A 19,381-nucleotide genomic window follows, 5' to 3' on the forward strand; every position below is an offset into this window, starting at 1 on the left:
AACTATCTCTGTCCCATTCAAGACTTTCTCTATTAGTGGTTACCTTTCTTCTTTTTTCCCCTTTCATCCTTCTCTCAAGTAAAGTCATGCTATTTAAAGAGGCTTTTACAAGATGGAGTAAATATTTACTAAGAAATTATTGAATACCAGGCATTCTGCTCAGCTCCTGTGTTATCTCTGTTGTCACTTGCCCCTATATAGTAAGAAATATTAAACACATTCTTATAGATATGGAAACTTATGTTATAACCATGTTATGTAACTTCCCTGTTAGTAAATAAGCTAGTAAGTGACTGAGCCAGTATTCAAACTGAGAACTCCTAATACTGTTTTTTTCTATTGCGTCAACATTGATTCTCATGTTTAGTTACTTTTGCTAATTTGAAGTAAATAGTTTCGAGAACTATCTCAGCAGTTTGGAAATCACATTTTTGTTAATAGATCACTGTCTAAAAAGTTCCTTTTTCCATATTAGAGTGTGATTTATTAACATGAAATTCTTATAGTATACGGCTAAAAAAAATCCTCCAATAGGTCTTTTCATACATTGCTTATACAACTAAAAACATTTAAAAACTATTTTGCTAAGTGGTGTATTTTCGAACAAATAGAAAATATAGTACAATGAACCCTGAACCCATCATCCAGCTTTAATACTTTTTTTTATTATTTTCTTATTATTTTTTACGTCATTGTTCATTTTTAAATGATATTTGCTTCTCCCCACCCCCTCAAGTGTAGTCCCCATAGAATTCCCTTCATGCTTTAATATTTTTTAATTAATGGCCAATCTCATTTCAATCTCAGTTCATTTTTTCTTCCGTATCCCATTTATTCTTATAAAATGATGTTTATTTACTTAAATATTTTTAGTTTAATTTCTGATTTGAAAATCATTAAAATTATTTTTATAAATGAATTTGTCAGTATGTACCTCTAAAATATGATCATTTTTTAAAAAAAATAACCATTTTCCTACCTAAAATTTTAATATTAATCATTAAATATCCAAGTAGCTTTCATATTTTCCTGATAATCTTGTAAATGTATGTATTTAATGACTTTTTAATTATGATTCAATAAGCCTCTTTTAACCTCCATGATTTCATTTGACTTGTTTTTGTGCCCCTTGTATTTCCCAAAAGTAGTAATCAGATCTAGAGACTTCACTGGTATCTGCTATGATACATGTATGTATTTGTGTGTTACTGGACTTCTTCATAGGTAGTATTTGTGTACTTTGATCAGGAGGTAATAAATGTCTCTTTTTATTAGCCATTGATGATCATTACTTAGATTCACTAACTCATTTGGAGTTGCTTAGTGTTGATATTCTAAATTCTGTTATTCTTTCCTTGTTAGCTGGAATACATCAGTAAAAAAGAAACTTCCCCATATCAATTATTTGGTTACCCTCGGGTATAAAGCATATAGGAGTGATAATATGTTTGATTTTTTTCCCCCTAGTTAGATTTACCAGTTTCCAAAATGAACTGGTATTTAGGTAGTCACCTAACATCCTTCACTGGTGACCAATGAAGTGGTTTTTTGGTTTTGAGTTGGACATCATCTAAAATTTATGGGTTTAAACCTAAATATGATGACTTTTACCCAATCATAGTCCTCATTCTTTTTGTTGCAAAAAATTGTCAAAAGTTACAATGTTGTGATTATATTTGATCAATTAAGTTAGTTCCTAAACATTTTGATATGGCATCTTTATAGTCTCTGATGCTTTCCTTGAATTCTGATTTGGCAAGGTGTTTCAGGTGCACCTAATATAAATTCTGTTTCTGTCTTGGAACCAATCATTTATCTAAGAAGCTCTAACTCTGCATAATAGGAAATGGTATCTAGAGATAATAGTTTAAACTAAAGATACTATCTTTACTTGGCCTGTCACTGTCTCTAGTTCTTTTCAACTGGTCAGAGTTAGGAAATACTTATTTTCTTATCCATAAAATACATCATGAGTTCGTGTCAGTACCTTTGCTCCAGAGCCAGGGTGTTTTTACGTAATCACAAAACCTTGTTTCATGCTTTCTAATCTGTGTTTTCTCTCAACCATGCCAAAAATTTCAATTCCCATCAAAGGATTATTCAATTAATTTTTGCCACAGTATCTATAGGACCATCCTAGAATTTAAACCAATATTTACAACAATCTGATGGATGAAACTTTGCTTTCTTTTGTTTTGTAGCTCTTTTATTTCCTAGGGTATATTTTACTAGGGATGTATAGGCAAAGTTTTGTTTAAAAAGGAAACTGGATATTTAAAATACATTCTGATTATTTTCATATCTTTATTAGTTCACCAGTTTACAAAGTTGAAGTAACTAATATAGTTTTATAATTCACAAGGTAAATGAATGTTTTTGTTTACTAGGTGCTAATGTCCATGCTACAACAGCAACAGGAGACACAGCCTTAACCTATGCTTGTGAAAATGGACATACAGATGTTGCAGATGTTTTACTTCAAGCAGGGGCCGACTTAGTAAGATATTTTTAATTTCAAATATTTTTGTGTTAATGTAAATGTTTTTTATTTTTAACCTTTAAAAACACTACTAAAGATCAATAATTTGCATGCTTTATATAAAATAAAAGTTTGGCTATTTGCTCTAATTGTTGCATTTATTAAATGTATTTAAAAATAGTGTTTAATAGAGCATACTGTCTCTTCTGTGGTAAAACTGTTTCTTCATTTCAACACTGATTTTTTTTAACTGCTCTTTATTAGACATCTATATCATAAATTCAGTGGCAGGTTTACAGAATAGAAAAACCTGTCAAATGCCTTTGATTTCTTTTATTTCTCTAATTGAAAACAAAACCACTATTAACAAAATTATTACTGCATTCGATTTTTCTGTTCTTTTAGTACTTTCTATTTTGAATTTTCAGATTTTCAAATTAGATAGCCATTTCATATGTGTAATAATCTTTAAAAATGTGGATAACTGTAAATAATAACCCATTTAAAGGTTCATACTTGTTGAAATATTTACTTTGACTAATTTTTCTTTTGTGAGGATACATAAATTGTCCTCCAGACTTTTCCCTGGAATTCCATGATATATTTCTTTTTTGTTCATTATTTATTTCTCTACAGTCCATGTGAGATATACATAAATAAATGCCGTAGTCAACTTTATTTGCTTCAGCTATTTGGAAAAAACTGCACAAGTATTGCCTTTTAAACCATCTTCTATAACACATTCACAAAGATACCTGAGAACATTGTTAGAAAACTGTTATTGACTAAAATAATGATATAGTGTGGTTATGTTACTTATTATCATTTCTACTAATTCTAACTATTGCAATTATAATGCTAGAATACATTTTCATAATCAGGATCTACCCTATCAGTTAGTATTTCTGAAAGGTGTGTTCTTTTTTGTTTGAGAGTTATAATGGAGAGGTTTTAAGTAGATCTGCTGCCTTTGTAAAATATTTTTCTTTTTGTAGAGTTGCTTTGGGTCATCTGTAAAAATTAAGAATTGAAGTATTTTATCATTTCAAGTAAAATAATAGGATAAAGTTGAGATGCTTTTTTAAACAGTATGGTACTTTATCCTCTACTTTCTGATCTGAATTTCCAGCTTTTCTACAAAAAATCACTTTTGAATTCTATTGAGAGTTAATCTAACAGTATTAAACAGGAGAAAGGAATGATCTGTTAGATGCATCCTAATATTTCAAAACATTATTGATTTTTCACCATATTAAAAATCTGTGAAATATTTTTAAATATTTTATTTTAATAGTTGTCTGAATTAGGTTTGTGATTAGAATTCCTTAGAAGAATTGCATTAAATGAGCAGATAGATTTAAACTTATACCATTTTATGTTCAAAATTTAAGATAAAAAAAGGGGTTCAGATAAATCTGTAGCCTAATTAAATACAAAGAATACAGTTTTTCCAAAATAATTATTTTTCTACTTTGCAACCTGTTTTTGCAGTCATATCTACATACAGTTACAGTAATTATTCTTTTCTAGTTTTTCACCATATATTCCATCATAATCTTTCCCATGTTGCTATAGTCTTTAAAATTCTTTTGCATAATATCTCAAGTTGATAAACCATAATTATTCATTTGTTGAACTTTGAGATGCTTTGTTAGGTTTAATAACTGTACAATGCTCTTTTTTTCTTTTTTAATTATTTCATACATTGACTTTTGGTTTTAACAAATATTACCTATTTAATATTTTACTGTCTGGAGAGACAGTTTTAAAATTAGTTCATTTCCTGATAATTATTATTACAAATAATACTTGTTCTTATAGAGAATGTGGAAAATATGAGCAGTTATAGCAAATTTTATATTTAAAACCTGTAAATGAGCTTTATAATTTCAAGCTTGATATTAAGCCATGTAGGCGCCAGGGAAAACCCTGAATAAAGCAGGCAAATCAGTCCTGAGAAAAAGTGACTGATAATTCTTATTAGCTGGGCTTATAAAAGCAGTAACATCTTACATGCCCTCCATTCTTTGATGCCACCTCGTTGGTCTATAGTATCCTCTAGTGGTTTGCAGATGGGAGACCTCCCACTCCCATTAAATGGAGTAGAGATCTGTTCCATTCCTGGCATCCCATAGGTGTGTTCTTGATATTTAAGTTTGCTTGATCCTTAAGTTTAACAGATATTTTTATTGGCTGGCTAAGAACCTTTAATTTTGGGGGATCTACTTTTTCCCTCAGTTTTATATAAGAATATATAAATCAATCTTTGGAACATAATATGTATGATTTGTTAGATTTTAGAGCTTAACTTTTGCCACAATTCAAGGTTTTGATACAGATTTTTGAAAGGAGTTTGATGGCTGTTTCTCATTTAAAAAATATTCTGTATCAGAATCAGTTAGGTTGTTACAGTTTTAGAAAAATTTTATGCAACTATTTAGTTTTCTTGTATTGTCTTTTAGGGTAAACTGAGGCTTTTCATTCTAAATGTGTAGCCGGTATAACTTAGAACTTAGTTTTAAAGGTCATCTAGAAATTTTCATATTCATTACTTTTAAAAGATTCATATTGGTGGTTTGCTAAAATATATGCATGTTATAACTTGAAAGTTACTCAAAACTTAATTTTCTAGTTATAAAAATATTTAAATTGAAAATATTTATAGGTATATCCAGTGAAAGTACACTATATATTATCAATTAATATGTAGCTTATCTAACTTTTTAATAATTGCATAATTTTGAATAATTCATTAGCTAAGACAATTAGACTCATTTAGTATTCTTAAACAGACTACTTAAAATGTTCCTGTTGAAAATCAAAAATGAAATAAAATGAAAATTCCATTAATTTTCTGAGTTTTAATTTAAAATTTCTCCCTCTTTAACATGTACAGTAATTTTAACTACAGGGCCCCCCTGGTGGCTCAGGGGTTAAAGTCACAGCACTATCCAGCTATCACCAGCCACTACAGCATAAGTTCGATCCCCAGCCAGGGAGCTAAGCACATGGTGCAGCAGACTTATCCTGTTGCCCACTGCTTCCCTCAGTGGTGTATTTCAGTAGATCTGCCTGTTATGCTCCTCACTCTGTCTGGTGATTCCTGTCACCCCTACACATCTCTGGCCTACACCCCAGTTCTTGTATGCATAAATAAATAAAATAAATCTTTTTAAAAAGGATAATTTTAATTATTCTATAAGCCTTGAGCTTTTACTCTACAAGTAGAGAACCTTGACCAAATGACTCAGTTTATATCTTCCTGCAATTTTCGTCTCATTACCATTGTAATGGGAACTGTTGTATATTGAAATAAATGTTATTCTTTTAATTGTTTTCTTTTTTTGCATAGCATTTTTGTTTATTAGGCCCAGATTATATCTGTATGGTTATAGGTATAATGTGATAAAATGTGATAAAATCTAAAAGAAATGCATTTTTTTTTAAAAAAATCCCACCTATGGAAAGCATGTAATCTTGTTTTTCTGAAAATAATTTTTCATAGTATTAGTGTCCTTACAAATTTGACCAGAAGCAATCAAGAAGCACAATTTAAAAACTAAAGTTGGCCAACTCCCATAGCAGTTTGACCCACTGCTCTGGTGGTGGTTTACTTTAAGCCATTCTCCCCAATTACTGGTCTTAGGTCACAAGGCAGTGTTTTAATATGTCATGCTTATTCTCATCTTTAGAGTTTACATCAGCTAAAATCTTTATGACTTGATTTATTTTACCACAGTCCTTTGGACCCTTTCACTCTCACTTCTCATGTTCAAAGTGAGAACTTGCTGTTAATTATTCAGCAGTGTAGCTTGGATTACTCTGCTGCTTCCTTCCTGTTGTTTGCTTTTAATTTTGACCTACTGTGTTTTCTATATTTTTCTGGATTCTACTAATTCTTGATAATAGACACAATCTTTATCTAATTATGATGGCATCAGGTCACAATTTTCAAAGGCCCTCAGTGATAGTTTGCATACAGTATGTTTAGGTGGCAATATTGTGTTGGCTAACCTATTAAGTAGTGTTTTGATTTGGTGTTTTTGTTCTTCAAACCATTTGTAAAGTTGATAGAATCTCTTTTTTTCATGGCATGCATTAGAATTTCCTTCACATGTATTTCTCAACAAAGCTAAAGTTGTAATGTGAGAAAGAGTGATACAATAATCTGGTAAATAAGTATTCCTTTCTGTCCGTGCTTCTGGGTTTTCATTTCCAGGAGAGGTATAGGGTAGCATAACTGATCAGTAGGCCCAAAACTCAAGGAGTATTTCCTATCATAAACAACTAACAGATAATAGAGAAGGTTAATAGATTTTATAATAGCTATACTTATATAAAGAAATTTTGTGACACAGTTTGGCAGTTTGTAGGCCTTTGTTGCTCTTAGAAGGTAACTTTTAAAAGGAAGAAATGCCTCTGGAAGCCCTCCTATAATCCTGTATGTTTATCGATGCCTAATGAGTGACAAAGGCTATAATGTATTATTAGATAGAAATGATGCCACTGAACATTAACAAGACACCTACAATTTAATCATAGATATCAAATCACTGGTCTGTAGGTAAAAACTTGTCTCAAAATCCTCACCTATAAAAGAAATTAGTATTATTTTTGGACTGTTTTACTGCAGTCATATAAGTAATCTTACTTTGGATCTGCTGGGTATCCTTGGACAAATCACTTAAATTCTCCAGGTTTCCTCCTCTTCCTCTCCCACTTACCCTTTTTTTTTATCAGTAGCTTGGACCAGATGACCTTTAATGATTGGGCTTAAGAAATCTTATGACTGCTAGGGCCTCCCTGGTGGCGCAAGGGGTTAAGACACAGCCTATGAAGCTGTCCTGCAGCCACTGCAGCATCCCTGGCCAGGGAACTACCCACATGGTGCAGCAGACCTCTCCTGACTCACCTGCTACTCCCCTCAGCAGTGTATTTCAGTCAGTCCACCTGATCTGCTCCTCACTCTGTCTCTGGTGAATCCTCTCACCCCCCCACATCTCTGGCCTGTACCCCAGTTCTTGTGTGCATAAATAAATCTTTAAAAAAAAGAAGAAATCTTATGACTTCTAAAGAAGAAGTAAGCATACTACCTACCTATTTGGAGGTATTAGGTAGATTAGATGATTTTGAGTGCTTTGTTAGCCCAAGAATGTATAAAGGTGAGATCCTTAAAGAAATAAATTTTTTAGATATAAATCATCATGACTAATAATGATGATAAATGTTATATCAATTATTTGACCTCTTAATATCTTTGTATGTACTTACATGTATCTTAGCTTTCCCCATACATTATTTTGGGGGTTATAATTAGTAATTAGCTGATTTGATTTATTATATTCTATAGATTTTTTTAATTAGGTTATTAATCTCAAACATAATTAGTTAGGGTACCACCATGATTTGGCATTATAATGCTAAATATCTCTTCCACCATAACTGTATTATCAATATTTTATACTACTTAAGTACTTTCAAAGAAATAGGAAGATTTTCCTTTGCATGGATTTTTGTCATGAGGAAACCATTTCCCCTTCCTTGTGAAATACTAAGATCAGTCAAGATTATAGTCTCTCCTAGTTATCTTTGGACTTACCGAATTATAAATGTGTTCTTTTCCTGCTGTTAAAGTTTATTTCAAATAACAGAAGAAATTTGTGTTGGCATCTCTTCTCATATACCTTCAAATTTACAGACTTCCCTTTGTTTAAGATTGTTTTTTCTGCTTTGACTTTTAAGAGAGACAAGGAATTTTTGCCATTTTGCTTCAAAGTGTTTTGCACTTTGAAGATGCAGGTGGAAAAGGAAGAAGATCTGAGGACATAAGATAGAATGTGGTTTCTTTATTTATGCTCAAAATGTATCTGCTTTAGATGGTGTGGATCAGAAAAAATAACCTAAAGTATGGAAGACACTCAATGTCACTAATTATGCCATCTTTGCCATAATAGTTGAAAAATAATTTGTCCCATTTTAATCACTTATTTTCCTCATTATTGTAACTAAATTTTTGTATGAAATAAGTTTATAATTAGTGGAAAACATTTTTTCTTATTTTTAAATAGCTCACATCTTTATGTGGTTCAAAATTCTTGAAGTTTAAAAGTGTCCTCTAAGCACCAACTTTCCTTCTTTATTGACAATCAGTGTTGTTTATTTCTGTATCACTTCAGAGATATTTTATTTAAATTTGATGAAAACATTTAAAAAATTATAAATGCTTGATTTCATATATTCAATATATTATTGAAATAGAATTTTGGTTTTTACTATTCAGTTTTCTCTGTAGGATTGACTAGATTTTAAGGGTTTATTTTTAACATTTTAATAAAAATTGAAGCACTTTGCACTAATGAAGAAATCTTGTAATCTTTGATTATGTCATAGTGGTCTCACTAATTTTCATCCTTAACCATAAAGCTTTATGACCTTTGCTTTCCCTGGACTATGTTTTCCAGCTAAATGAACTTTATGGGGTATTTTCCTAGAACATTTGTGTTAATGGAAACTAGGTTATTTGGACATGGATATATTAATGCTGTGATTCATATTTCTTGAGTTTATTTCCTTTGAAATAAATTTGTCCCATTTGGACAAATGGGACAAATTTGGACTCCCCTTAAAGAAAAAATTTTAAATATCAGTTGTCATCTATATTAAATCTTGACTGATATAGAAATATGAATCAAGTCCTTTTTCATAAGATTTTTTTTTAATTTAAGCAATATGTTGTGTGTCCTTAAACATTTCTATATGCCCAAGCACATATATATTCAGTGTATGTGGACTATGTTAATTAATGAATAGCTTATGAATGGATTTGTTACCACATGTTACCATTTGTTACCACATGCTTTCTTATTATCAATAGTTTAATGTTTTTAAACTAAGTTCCTATAGTTTTCTCATTTTTTTTCCACAGGTACCCAGTGTTCTAATTGATAAACATCTGGGTTATTACAGTTTTTAAATATTACAAAAGGTACTGCACTAAATATTAAGCACATTTGTGTATCTTTGCAACTTTTCTTATTATATAGGGATCAATTACTAGTGAAAATCTTTGGTTATTGGAGGGTCTACATCTAAAGTTTTGATTATTGCTGCCAAATTGTTCTCAAACGCTGATTTAGTCTATATTTCTGTTTTATCTCCTGCTTCACCATATTCTTATTTATATGCATTACCTTTCCTTTTTTCTTTCTGTTTTGAATAGCTTAATTTTCTAATCTCTGATGCAGTCCCCATGTTTGTTTTATCAAAAATTTTCCCTATGTTCCAAGTAGCCCTATGAGCTGTTCATTAATTGTTCCCATAGCTTTGGTGAACTATATAAAACACAAGTATAAGGTTACTTTCTGGAAGAATATTGAGACATTGTTTACAAATGCAAATTTGGACATGTTGTTAATATCTTTAAAGAACATACTGATTTTTAAAAAACAGACAGTATCTATTGACTCCAACAGATAGAGATTAGTTTATCTTCCACCATAGGATTTCATGAGACTTTATTTTTTTTTACAGTCATGATTTTATAATATTTACAGTCTGTTTAATGACCCTGTTTCTCACAGTTGTATTACTGTATGTTTAGCTTTACTAAGGTAAAGCCATTGTTTACTTTACTAGGGTTTCATATTAAGTAGCTTCTTAATTCCTGAACTCATCTTTTGGCTGGCTGATATGGATTTGAATTTACTCTTCCCCACCTCTGAAAAGATTTCAGAGTTGCTATTTCATTTTTGAAGCTGTTGTATGTTATATTTTTGAAAGACTGTAACCAAATATGAACTTACTGAATATCTTGTTTTCCTCTCAAAATTCTAAGCCCCCTATTCTAGTTTCTGTTGGTACTAAATATCACCAGATCTTGTTAGAATATTCCCTGCCATGTGTGACTTCCTTTCTCTGCCCGGATTATCATAAATTTCCTTTTATTATGCTTAAACCTTTGTAATTTCATCATTGGAGTATATCTTAGTATTTACTAGTCTGGATGAGTTTTTTCCTAGAAAACAACACATACTTTTTAACTAAAGATTTTAGATTTCCCTTCTCTATTTCTTATTTTTCAATTTTTCTTTTGTTATATCCCTTGAATACCTCTTTATATATTTGATCTCCCTCTTTTGAATTATCTTTATGTTTAATCCTTTCATTTCTTTGTCCTTTTCCTCTGCATTCTTTCTTAATCGTATCCTCCAGGTCACTATTTTTTTCTATATGTTGTTGCTGCTTCTGTGAGATTTTCATGGTTTCATTATTACTTAGTTCCTTTTGTTCTTCTACTCACTTCTAAATCTTGCTGTTATTTGTTCAGCATTTTAAAAACTTCATATTTTCTTTATTTGAATTTACAAGGGAATAGTAAACTAAAATTACTTTTTTTTCGTAGGAACTTCTTACTAGTTTTTGTGTTGAATACTTTGTGCTTATTCATATTTGAATGAGGCTTGCTTGCTATATGTTGAGATTCATATGGGGATAGGGTAGTGAAAGGAAATGAGTCTTAACTATCAACTTCTTCAAATCAGCTAGTTGTCTCAGAATGCTTTCTTACCAAATCTCTCAGAGGAACATGTATCCCCTTAGAGTAAGCAAACCATCCAGGTAGGAGGTAGAAGTGACTTAGTGAAACCTTGCTGAGGCTATATTTCTTTGATTTGGAGACATAGTTGACTCTGTTCAATGCCTGCAAAACTTACTACCATTTTCTAAACTGTATCCTTCTCTCACTGTAAAGTATTTTCTCTCAGCAGAAGTCTAGATCTAGAGAAAATTCAGATATTCTGTCTCTTAATCTCTTTGAAGATTTCTGTTCTAGTTGAAAAGTTTGCACACTATTTTTATATTGATGAGTGAGAAGGCTGGAGAACTACCTGACTAATCATCTTATAATATTTTCCTTTTTCCTTCCAACTTCTAATATTCCCATGTCTTTTGCTTTAATTATTTTCCTTGGCTAGATGATAAAAGATACCATCCTTGATTTTGTGACTTTAGTTGTATTGGAAATAAAGACATGAGATATAATTCAGCAGAATTTATCTGCATATGTTAAGGTTTATACTGAAATTATAATTGATAGAGAACCACATTATCATACCTTTAAAAAAATAATACTCATGAGTTTATGGTCTCTACAGACGAGAATCTTTTTAGTTGAAGATCCTGAATTAACAAAGGCCAGCATCTGAAGTCTCAGTCACAAGGTCTTCATGGCCAAATGTGATTTTAATTTTTGGAATAAGATCCGTGAGTTCTTCTTTTTCCTTTCACAGGACAAGCAGGAGGACATGAAGACTATTTTGGAGGGCATAGATCCGGCCAAGCATCAGGTGAGGGTGGCCTTTGATGCTTGTAAGCTACTACAAAAAGAATAGATGTTGTAGGTAACCAGAACTCTGGATATCTGAATTCCAACCAAGAAGTTCCAAGGCCCTGCTGGGTGACAAAGGAAATCCTCTTCAGTTGATAAAGCTTATGACGTTACAATAAAGAGAGATTTACATTACTAGTAGTTTGCTTCCTTAGTATTCTTTTTATATTGTATTCCTAAAAAAATCTCTTAGGTGAAAATGGATTTCTTTCTTCTTTTTTTTTATTGTATTCTCCAGTTAAGATAACTCAGACAGAAAATCTCATCTGAAAATTCCTTAGCATTCAATTTTGTTCATCAAGATCTGATACTCAGATCTAGAATGACATGTTTGATTGTTTTCATATAATCCTACAGTTAACAAAAACAGTTTAGTGAAACATATATTATTTTGTTCAAGTCCTAAAAGGTTAAATTTTTCTTCTTAAAACTGTCTCCTATTACCTCATTATGAAATTGGATTTTAAGAGGTTGATACTGTTCATAAACAGGCATTACTTTCTTTGGAAAAAATGTGTGGGATTTATACTTGTTATTTTAAAAGTCAAACAAATTTAATATCCATTGCAGTCCAGAGAAATTTGTTTAACTCATGAATAATGCTTAATCTAAATTAGAAGTAAATTTGAATTGGACCACAGTTAATGTAGGCCACCTAAAATTAATTTTTCTGTATCAAGTCACTATTATTATCTTCAATGAGTTGTTGAATGAGCAGTTGTTATAGTTTTGAAAAAAGTAATATGAATTTTTACTGTTTGTGTTATATCTGAGACTCCTTTACAGAATGTAAAGCTGAGTATTATTTCAGATAAAGTCTTTCTCCCCACATTTGTTACAAGAATATGATTATAAATCTATTTCTCAAGTAACAAGTCTCAAAACTTAGAATACTTTTTAAAAGTTAGGTTTGTGACCCAATTTTAAAGGTTCTCATTCTGAAATGGGGAGTCTGCATTTTAACTGATATCCCAGGAGACTTTATATCCTCCCTATTCCACACTTTGAGACATTGCTAGAGTTCATATAGATTATTCTGCATCATTGTTGAGTTCTATTCTTTTTCCCAACTTGTCTTTTTAACCAATCATTCTCCCTCCATCCAAACTGAATAAGCTTGGTTTTTCTGTTTGTTACTTGCAATTTTTAGAAACTGAGCTTAACCCCAAGCCCTAGAACAGTGCCTCTTAATCTTTTTTTCCATTTCACTTCTCTTGAGGGATGTGAATCTGATCATTAGTAGTAGGTCACTTGGAAGAACATAGTCCCTAGGGAGAGTATCAGAATTCTCAAACATAGATATAGAATAAGAGTCTCCCTCCCCTCTCCTGTAATTCTGGTCATTTCCCCTAGACAGGGGAACTTTAAGAAAACCTGCCTCTGTGGGATAGTTACAATGTTTAGATATATGCCTTGGGTGCCCATAATTGTGATTTTTAAAGGAAATAAATTTATTTTAAATAAACAGTTTAAATTTTGTATCTACAGCATAATAGGGGGAAAAAAAACAAACGAAAAACCTGCACTTCTTTCTCATAGTGTTTAATTCATCAGAACCAGAACTTCGCGCTGTACTTTTCACAGATTAACTTTTAGGGGCCTTCTAAGCTCTAATTACTCACTTACCAATATATTTTAAAAGCTAGTGATTAACTTCCCTTAATAAATTTTTAAGTATGATTTCCCACTTTTAAAATGTTAACTTTTTATTAAGGAATAACACATGTACATATTTAAAATTTTTACTACTCAAAGCCAGAAAACTTAACAATTTTCCTTAATCTGAAGCTGAGATATACACAAAACACCTAAAACATTTTAATTTTTTTAAAAGGCCGAGTTCTGTCTTCCTAGGTTGTTTATTGAATGAAAGCTTTTCAGCTATCTTAATGTTGTTTAAATGTAAGTACAAATGGCTTTTAGTCACGAAGGTAAAGTGCTATATATTTTGAAACCTCTCCACTCTCTATCATTTCAAGTACATAGACATAATAAGAAAAATTTGGAGAAAAACAAACTAAAAATAAATAGCTATACTCAAAACAATATGAAAGAATTCTGTGAAGTATAAATGGAGCATGAATCAATAGCAGAATGTATAGACCCAAGGAAAATTAAACCTAAAAAATAAATGGGTAGGGCCTCCCCCGGTGGCGCAGCGGTTGAACGCTGGTTTGCTAGGCTGCCCGCACGCAGCCTCTGCAGCGCCAGTTCAATCCCCGGCCACTGGCGAGGGTCCCACAAAAAAATAAAATAAAATAAAAATAAATAAATGGGCTGTGGGGGGCTGGCATTTCAACTTCTATAGAGGAATAGGAACTGAATACATCTTATAGGGAGCCAGCCTAGATCTAGTCTACTTGAATGAAGCAAGGAGCTAGGAACTTACTGACCTAGCTGACAGCCAAGAGGGGAAAAAGCTCATAAGCAGATGCCTAGGGTGGCAGTCAGAAATGAGCCAGTTGTTCTTTTTAGAGGAAAGAAGTAAAGACAACTGCAACTAAAAACTTGGAGGACATCATTCTTTGATTTAGTGAGATACACTGAAAAATTTCATGGGACCAGAAGCTTAATTCATCAATGAAAGATTTACTTCTGAAATGGACTCTAAGAGCACCTTTCAAACCATCTGATGAAAAGGGATAATTTTGTGGATGGCAAGAAAAGAAAAAGGAACTCCTTTGCAAAATGAGCTTTTCAAATAAAGCTTTTTCAAATTATAAAGCTCATGAACAAATCTACATTGAGAGATAGTTGTAACAAAAGCAAGCGCAGGCAGCAGAATAAGAGAATACAGGCCCAAGGAAAGACTGATCTTGAAATTTTTATACTTGCTCATTTTAAACTGTGACCCATAACAATGTGAGACAACAAAACTGATAATTATGAGTTAAAAACAGGTGGACATAAAACAAATTTAAAGTTTGAGGGGGGGGCCTCCCCGGTGGCGCAGTGGTTGAGCGCTGGGTTGCGAAGCTGCCCGCAGCCTCTGCAGTGCCGGTTCAATCCCCAGCCGCTGGGCGAGGGTCCCACATGGGGCGCAGACCTCTCCTGCTGCCTGCTGCTCTCCTCAGCAGTGTACTTCGTCCGTCTGCCTGTTCTGTTCCCCGCTCTGGCTCTGGTGAATTCTCTCACTCTCCCACGCTTCTGACTGTTCCCAGTGCTTGTATAAATAAATCTTTTAAAAAATGAAAAATAAAAATAAAGTTTGAGGGGAATTATAGAAATAACTCAAACTAGGATAAGCAGTATATTGGAAACAATTGAATAAAGAACTAGTGAGTGAATCAGGTGATAAAACAAGAAATAACAATAGAGCACAGAGAGAAAATAGGAGAGAGAAATTTAAAGATAGATTGAAAAGCTCCACGGTACGTCTATTTCAAATACCTGAAGGAAAGGATAGGATGAAAATAGAAAGCAGAGGCAGTGTTTGAAGATTTGATAATGGAAAATTTTCTAGAATTACAGGCAGAAACAAATCCTTGAGTGAAGAGGCAATCAGTAAGTAGAACAAATGAAACTTCAGGATTTAAATGATAAAGAATAATATCTTAAAAGTTACTGTATGAAAAAATACAAAGGAACAGCAATCAGATTTTTAAAGGTAGTTTTTCATCAACAATAATAATCAAAGAAGACAATGAGGCATAATACCCTCAAAATAACAAGAGAATACAACACAATATAGAATTCTGCACTTAAACTACCATTACAGAAAAGGAAAATAAGCATATTTTCAAATCTACAAAGAATAAAAGAACTTACACATCAGACCCTTACCAAAATACTACTAAAAGATATGTACATCAATAAAGAGGAAAGTGAACCCTGGAGGAAGGCGTGGAATGCCAGAAGGTACGGTAAGCAAAGAAATTGGTAAAATGTTATGAATTTTTAGTATTTAAAACCCCAAAATTTTATGCTTAAAACCAAAGTAGTAATAAACTCCCAGACAGCCATGTGGAAGAATGTGGGCATGTGGAAGGATGTGAATAGAAGGGTAATGCCATGCTTGAGTTCTTGTGTTGTTCAGCAGGGGATTGGGTACTGAATAACTTTTTAAAAATTTCAGAAATATTTATCAGTAATCAGAACAAATATATACCTACTGTATCAGTTGTTCAAGAACAAAGACTTTTGAGTTACATTTAACATCAAAAAACTAGCAAATAATGCTTCTAGGAGACAAACCTGAAGCAGAAATGACAGGGAAAGGTTTTTTCCATCAAAGTGATGGAAAAGATTATCTTAGGCAATATTCCTATCAATATTCCTTAAAATGAAATTTTAAGCCAAAACAGTTTTAGAGATAAATGCTCCTCCGATACTTAACTTGCAACTAATTGATAACAGTCTGCCCTCAACTAGAATAGAAAATTACTAAACTACAAGAAAAATAGATCTATATTTATAGTGGTAGGATTTTCTCCACACCCTTCTCTATGATACTTATACATCAAATAGATAAAGCAGTGATTAAGAAAAAAAATGTCAAGTTTGATTTTAGAAATATGCTAACATTTTGTTTCCAATAAGTGTGCTGTACTTTCCTCCATACATGGAACATGTCTAAAATTGTCCATGTTAGACTACAAAAAAGTCTTGAAAATAAGCTTCTTATTCATGAACTACATTTTCTGATCTCTGTTGCTTTAAAATTACAAATTAATGGTAAATTTTTAAAAAATTCATATATCTAGAAAATGAAGGATGATGCTTTTACATAATTTATGGCGTAAAGGAGTAATCATAGTAAAAATTACAAAATAGAAATCACAAAACCTACATATCACACGTGGGTGAAAGGAGGTAACTAATGTGGTCCTGAGAAGGAAAATTTACATATATGTAAATGAAATTTACAGTGAAAATAAATGAGACTAATAAGAGAACAGCACAAAGAAGAACAATATAGATAAAAGCAGAAGTTAATAGTCTAGAAAACAGCCAAAAATAAGGATAAAAAGTTAAAGGATAGAAAGCAAAATTAAAGGCTGAGTTTTTAAAAGAAGTATTGAAATAGGTAAAATATGCCAGACTTAAAAAAGGGAAAATGGCACAGGTAAATAATAGAAACTTAAAGCACATTATAATTGCTTAATACAGTAGATCTTTAAAATTTGTGTCTGGCAATTGTATGACCAGTCAATTTGCATACTTAGATAAAGTGAATACTCAATTTTTCTATAAATTATCAAAATAGACTCAACAATAGGAAACCTCAATAATGCAATATCCACATAACAAACTGTTTGAAATATCCACATAACAAATCACCCATCCAATGAAGAGACCCAGATGATTTATAGGTGACTTTTACCAAATGTTCAAGGGATAGCTTATTCCTATTTTATTTCAGTTCCCAAAAACAGAGGAAGAAGTTTTAAACTGTGCACTATCTAAATTTATGACCTTAGAAAATAATTTTCAGTATTTATGAAGGAAAAAATTCATAATTTATGTCCTAAAAGTTTGTTGATCTTGAACAAATGTTGGTTGTACTAAGAAACCCATCCTACATAAGTAAGTAGTTGATCAAATTTGATTCCTATTTTAAAAGGATTTAAGGGTCAGATATTATGAAACAAATATGTGATATGCATTATTTTATGGCATGAAATACTGCATATACTTATGAAGTTGTGGCATTGTTTTACCAACCATTTTCTAAAATATATTCAAACCAAAGTAACAGATTTCTAGAGAGAAAAATAGGTAGCTTTCCACACCTTTCATTTCAAAAATTTTACTAGTATCTTGGATTCTGAAATTCAACTTGGGGTGAGGGTCTTGGGATTCTATGTTCTGATTTTTTATATAACAAGTATATTTTAAATATACAGAATTAGTAGTTACTTTAAAAGTTTATTCTAAAGTAGAGCTTTCAAAAATCTTTTGCCTTTGCCATTACTTATGGGGGTTTGTTTATATTGATGGTATCACTACCAGTCTTAAGCTTAAGAGATAAGAAAGAAAACTTTAAAAGAAAAAGAAAGAAAAAGTGACATTAGTATTGCCTACCCATGTTCTAGTAATGATGTGTTATCAAATGCAGATAATGAATATCTTACTCTAAGTTTAACTACTAGTCTTAATTTCTTGTTAAATTAACTTTTCTTTCTTTTATTTGCCTAGTAGAAAATTAAAACTTCAAACCTCAGTACTATGAGAGGAAAGATATAAGAGGTCAGTTATGCTTAGGTTCTTCCTTGGTAAACAGAATTCAAGCATTTCATTATTTTAAATAATAGGTATATAATGGTATGCAAAAATGGACACAATTGTTCTTTCAGAGGACGGAGACATATTAACCAAATAGTTACACAAACCAATAGATGATTGGAACTTTCAAGGAATGGTTCATAGAAATTTAAAGTCAGTATTAGTCAGGAAGAATAGTCAGGAAGTTCAGGAAAGTCTTCCTTGAGGAAATGACTTGAGATGTGAAGGTTAAAAAGGGATCAATAGAGGAGTGTTACAGGGAAGAGAGAACTGCTTCAAAAAAAAGGTCCTGAGCTGGGAGGGGGAAATAATAATTTGCTATACAGAGTAATCTATTTCCAGTATGTAATTGATCATATTAATTCAGAAACAAATCAGATGGAAAAACTGGACAACTTTCTAGATCTTTCTGAACAAAGTTTTCATGGTGTGTATTCCACTGTGTTTGGTGTAAATTGCCAGAATGTTAGTTAAACCTACATTTCAGTGTAAGTTTAAAATTCATTCTAAAGCTAAGTCATTGGCATTATCTATAGTTATTCATTCTTCCATACCTTAAGAGTTAGTCATGATTGTTTTCTAATCTATAGTAACAATTAAAAAGTCAAAGATTAATTTTTATAGGTTTAGAATGTCTACACTATAAAAATATACATTTCTTTTAGAATGGAATTCTTGTTACTGCAGTTCATTTAAAACTTACCATTAGGTTGACAATCTATTCTTGTTTGTCATTGTTAATTTGCCTAAATCTTAGATTAGATATAGTTATGTAAATAGACTAAATTGCTTTCTGTTGACAGAGCACACTTTGTGGTGGCTGAAGGATTCTCTGAGTTCATTAGAATAGAGTTGACCTAATCACTGTTCTTTATCAAGTTTTTCTTGGTAACAAAAGAGGACCATAACAACAGAAATTTATGTTTGCATTCAAAGTGAAAGAGGGGTTAGGTGAGAGAACTTTTCATAGAACCATGTATCTGCTACATTTTAATACTTAGATGAATGTATAAGAGTTTGCAGTTCTCCCAGCAGACAGTACTATTTACACAAGCAGGCTCCTTTTCCTGGAAGTTGGTATTAGGATGATTGGGAGCTGTTTTATCATTTATTCCTTTTGCTGGCAAACTTCCTTGAAAAAAATAGCCATCTTTATGCTATTACAAACTGCTTATTTTTGTCTTTATTTAAGTATTTTATTTCTACTCAAAATACCTGCTCATTAGTATATTTTTCTTTTTCTTTTTCCCTTTACCCTGAAATACTGCAGTGTTTTTTCCCTTCAGAATTTG

At 31.7% G+C, this 19,381-nt stretch overlaps 1 protein-coding gene across 5 annotated transcripts in view; it reads left to right on the plus strand.

Moving 5' to 3' along the window:
• Window positions 1-19,381, plus strand: part of LOC311183083 (ankyrin repeat and KH domain-containing protein 1) — a gene marked incomplete at both ends in the record, with an annotated part of 132,094 nt that overhangs the window by 64,653 nt on the left and 48,060 nt on the right. For 2 of the 5 annotated variants that reach the window (XM_084252334.1, XM_084252335.1), the window contains 2 exons: window positions 2,388-2,497; window positions 11,767-11,868. In XM_084252334.1, coding sequence (XP_084108460.1) covers window positions 2,388-2,497; window positions 11,767-11,868 — 212 coding nt within the window. Of the gene's footprint in view, window positions 1-2,387; window positions 2,498-11,766; window positions 11,869-19,381 lie in introns of those variants that run through there. The other 3 variants (XM_084252332.1, XM_084252333.1, XM_084252336.1) reach the window with 2 other exon arrangements.

Source organism: Talpa europaea (genome assembly GCF_964194135.1).
Source record: "Talpa europaea genome assembly, chromosome: 13".
Taxonomy (NCBI): domain Eukaryota; kingdom Metazoa; phylum Chordata; class Mammalia; order Eulipotyphla; family Talpidae; genus Talpa; species Talpa europaea.